The sequence below is a fragment of the Penaeus japonicus genome, unplaced genomic scaffold (assembly GCF_977035675.1).
Source record: "Penaeus japonicus unplaced genomic scaffold, GWHDUDI00000001_assembly GWHDUDI00000033, whole genome shotgun sequence".
Classification (NCBI taxonomy): Eukaryota; Metazoa; Arthropoda; class Malacostraca; order Decapoda; family Penaeidae; genus Penaeus; species Penaeus japonicus.
In genome coordinates, this window is record NW_028234435.1 from 15,694,092 (window position 1) to 15,696,748 (window position 2,657).

At 29.5% G+C, this 2,657-nt stretch overlaps 1 protein-coding gene across 2 annotated transcripts in view; it reads right to left on the minus strand.

Annotated features, from left to right (window-relative positions):
- Positions 1-763: 763 nt before the first annotated feature.
- Positions 764-2,657, minus strand: part of LOC122258431 (uncharacterized) — a 30,893-nt gene continuing 28,999 nt past the window's right edge. For both annotated transcript variants that reach the window (XM_043024378.2, XM_043024377.2), the window contains exon 6: positions 764-2,170. In XM_043024378.2, the coding sequence (XP_042880312.2) occupies positions 1,961-2,170 (210 nt within the window). In that variant the 3' untranslated portion in view covers positions 764-1,960. The remainder of the gene's footprint in view (positions 2,171-2,657) is intronic.

A 2,657-nucleotide genomic window follows, 5' to 3' on the forward strand; every position in this document is an offset into this window, starting at 1 on the left:
AAATACGGACATGATCAAAATATTAGCTATATCTATAATGATAGTGATAATAGGAACATCACTGTTATGTTAGTATTCATTATTATTATTATCACCATCATCATCATTTTTATTATTATTATCACCATCATCATCATTTTTATTATTATTATTATCATTATTCAGTTCTCACGTGTTGTAATCGTTGGTCGTTATCAACACAGCATATGATTTACAAACTACATTAATTGCTTTCTCCTTGTTTATCACTTAAGGGTTGTAAGATGTAACGTACTGTAGTTAGAATTATCATCATTATTTCTGTTCAATATTTTCGTCCTGGGATGCACGGCCAAATAATCTATATTTGGCCTGTTGTTCTTGCTCTTGTACACGTTTACTATTTCTTCCTATCATTTGTTAATTTATCTAGTCTACTGTACTAGAAGTGGCGTGAACAGCGGATGCTTCGTGAACTAATATATATATATATATATATATATATATATATATATATATATATATATATATATATATGAATATATATAAATATATATACACATATATATACATACATATATATATATATGTATATATATATATATATATATATATATATATATATATATATATATATATATATTTTTTTTTTTTTTTTTTTTTTTTTTTTTTTTTTTTTTTTTTTTTTCTTGTAGTGACACATCTTCTACACAGTGAGTTTGTGTAGCTGTCTATCTCTGTTTATTAACGTGTAGATAAGAAGGATTAGGTATGGATATTACAATTTACCATTGCAATCTTTTATTGTAATTAAAAAACAAAACAAAAAACATCTTGTCTTATCTATGGAAATTACATTCAAAAGTTACATGCCTCTTCTGTGGAAATAAGGTGAAGGAAAAGTAATATATTTTTCTCTGTTAATTTTGTTAATGTGCTAGAATATGATGTAGATCGTGACAGTTTCAAGGAGCAAATAACTATGATAATAAAAACAATAAACATTTTCATTACTTATAAATACTATACGGTAATGCTTTCTTTACTGGATATTTTTTCTATTTATTTTGAATTATACAAATCAACATATATATTATCTTTTTTTTTTGGACATTAGACCTTATCCTACAGTGTTACCTACTATAACCTATGTTAAAACATTTGATCTAAAAATCTCTTTTCTTTCTTTTCCAGAAAGGTGTGATCAAAATGCAGTCTAAATAATAATATCATTTTGGACAGTAAAATCTGGACATTTCCAAAACTTAGAATAAACATTATCATCTATTTACATAACATAACACAACATAACAAGCCGTTCAAACTATATCCTAGCAGTTTGCACAGAACAGGCAGTCACACGAAACAGTACAATGAGAAAATACAAAATACACACATAACAGACAAACAGGCACGTCTTTGAGAAGGCTGGTTTCTTGAGGTATGTAAGGTTCTAGGACTTTCAATATTTATCAGTCTTTTAAGAGAGAGGAAATATAGACCAAATATTAAAGTAAATGAAATTGATATGATGTCTTCAACTAGCATAATATTGCGTGTCTATTTCGGGTGATTTCATCTGAAGTACTTTCATATATCTTTATTAGATCATCATTATTAATCTTCTCACTTTGTTGAATGGTGCAATAAAAATAAAGTACAGAGCATAGGCATATAAAAATAAAAGATATTGTATAGCCTAGAGTTTAATGATTCCAAAGAAATTAGATTTTGTAATTTCTATAAACTTCAAAATGTTAGATCAAATTCCGTATGCTACTGAGATACCGATGTGAAGAAAATTAAAATTCTATATCTGTTTCCTTTTTTATATGCAATATGCTTAGTACTTTATGAAAGAGAAACACATACACATTCAAACACACCTACCCACTCACTCCCTCACACACACACACACAAACACACACATAAACACATAAACAAACAAACAGACACACACACAAGCATACAAAATCAGATTCTACGCTGTCATATGGTCCCACATCCTCAGTGCCAACGCCAAGAGTGCCGGCAGCAGCAGTGCCACCGATGGGGCAATGGGTCCGGGAGAGTGGCTGAAGCGCCCTGGTGGGTAGGCCTCGTTGACCTCGGCGATGACCCTTGCGGGGGCACCACTCCCCCCACCTATGCGAATGGGCATCACGGTCACGTAGAAGCCGGTCGGGGGAAGCTGAAGGGGAAGATGATAATAAGGATGATAATGATGATGATGATGATGATAATGATGATAATAGTATTGATAATGACAATAATGATAGTAATAACAATGATAATGATAATAATATCAATAATGATAATAATGATAATGTTAACAACAATAATAATGATAATGATAATAATAATAGGAATAATAATAATGGTGATAATAATAATAGGAATAATAATAATGGTGATAATAATAATGATAACAATAATGACTATAATAATGATCTTTTTCTCGCATGACATACAGTTTCAATAAGTTATCCAAAGCAGTAAAAAAGTAGCATAGTTAAGAAAACAGAAAGATAATAGCACGAAATAAAGTTGGAGCATAAAATAACACAAAGTAAAAGGGAAAAGTAGGATATATCTGAAAAATCTTAAGAAAATACACATACAGAGCTAGAAAAAAATGTACGATAATACAAAAGATAAGTTGAGAGAGAGATAGAGAG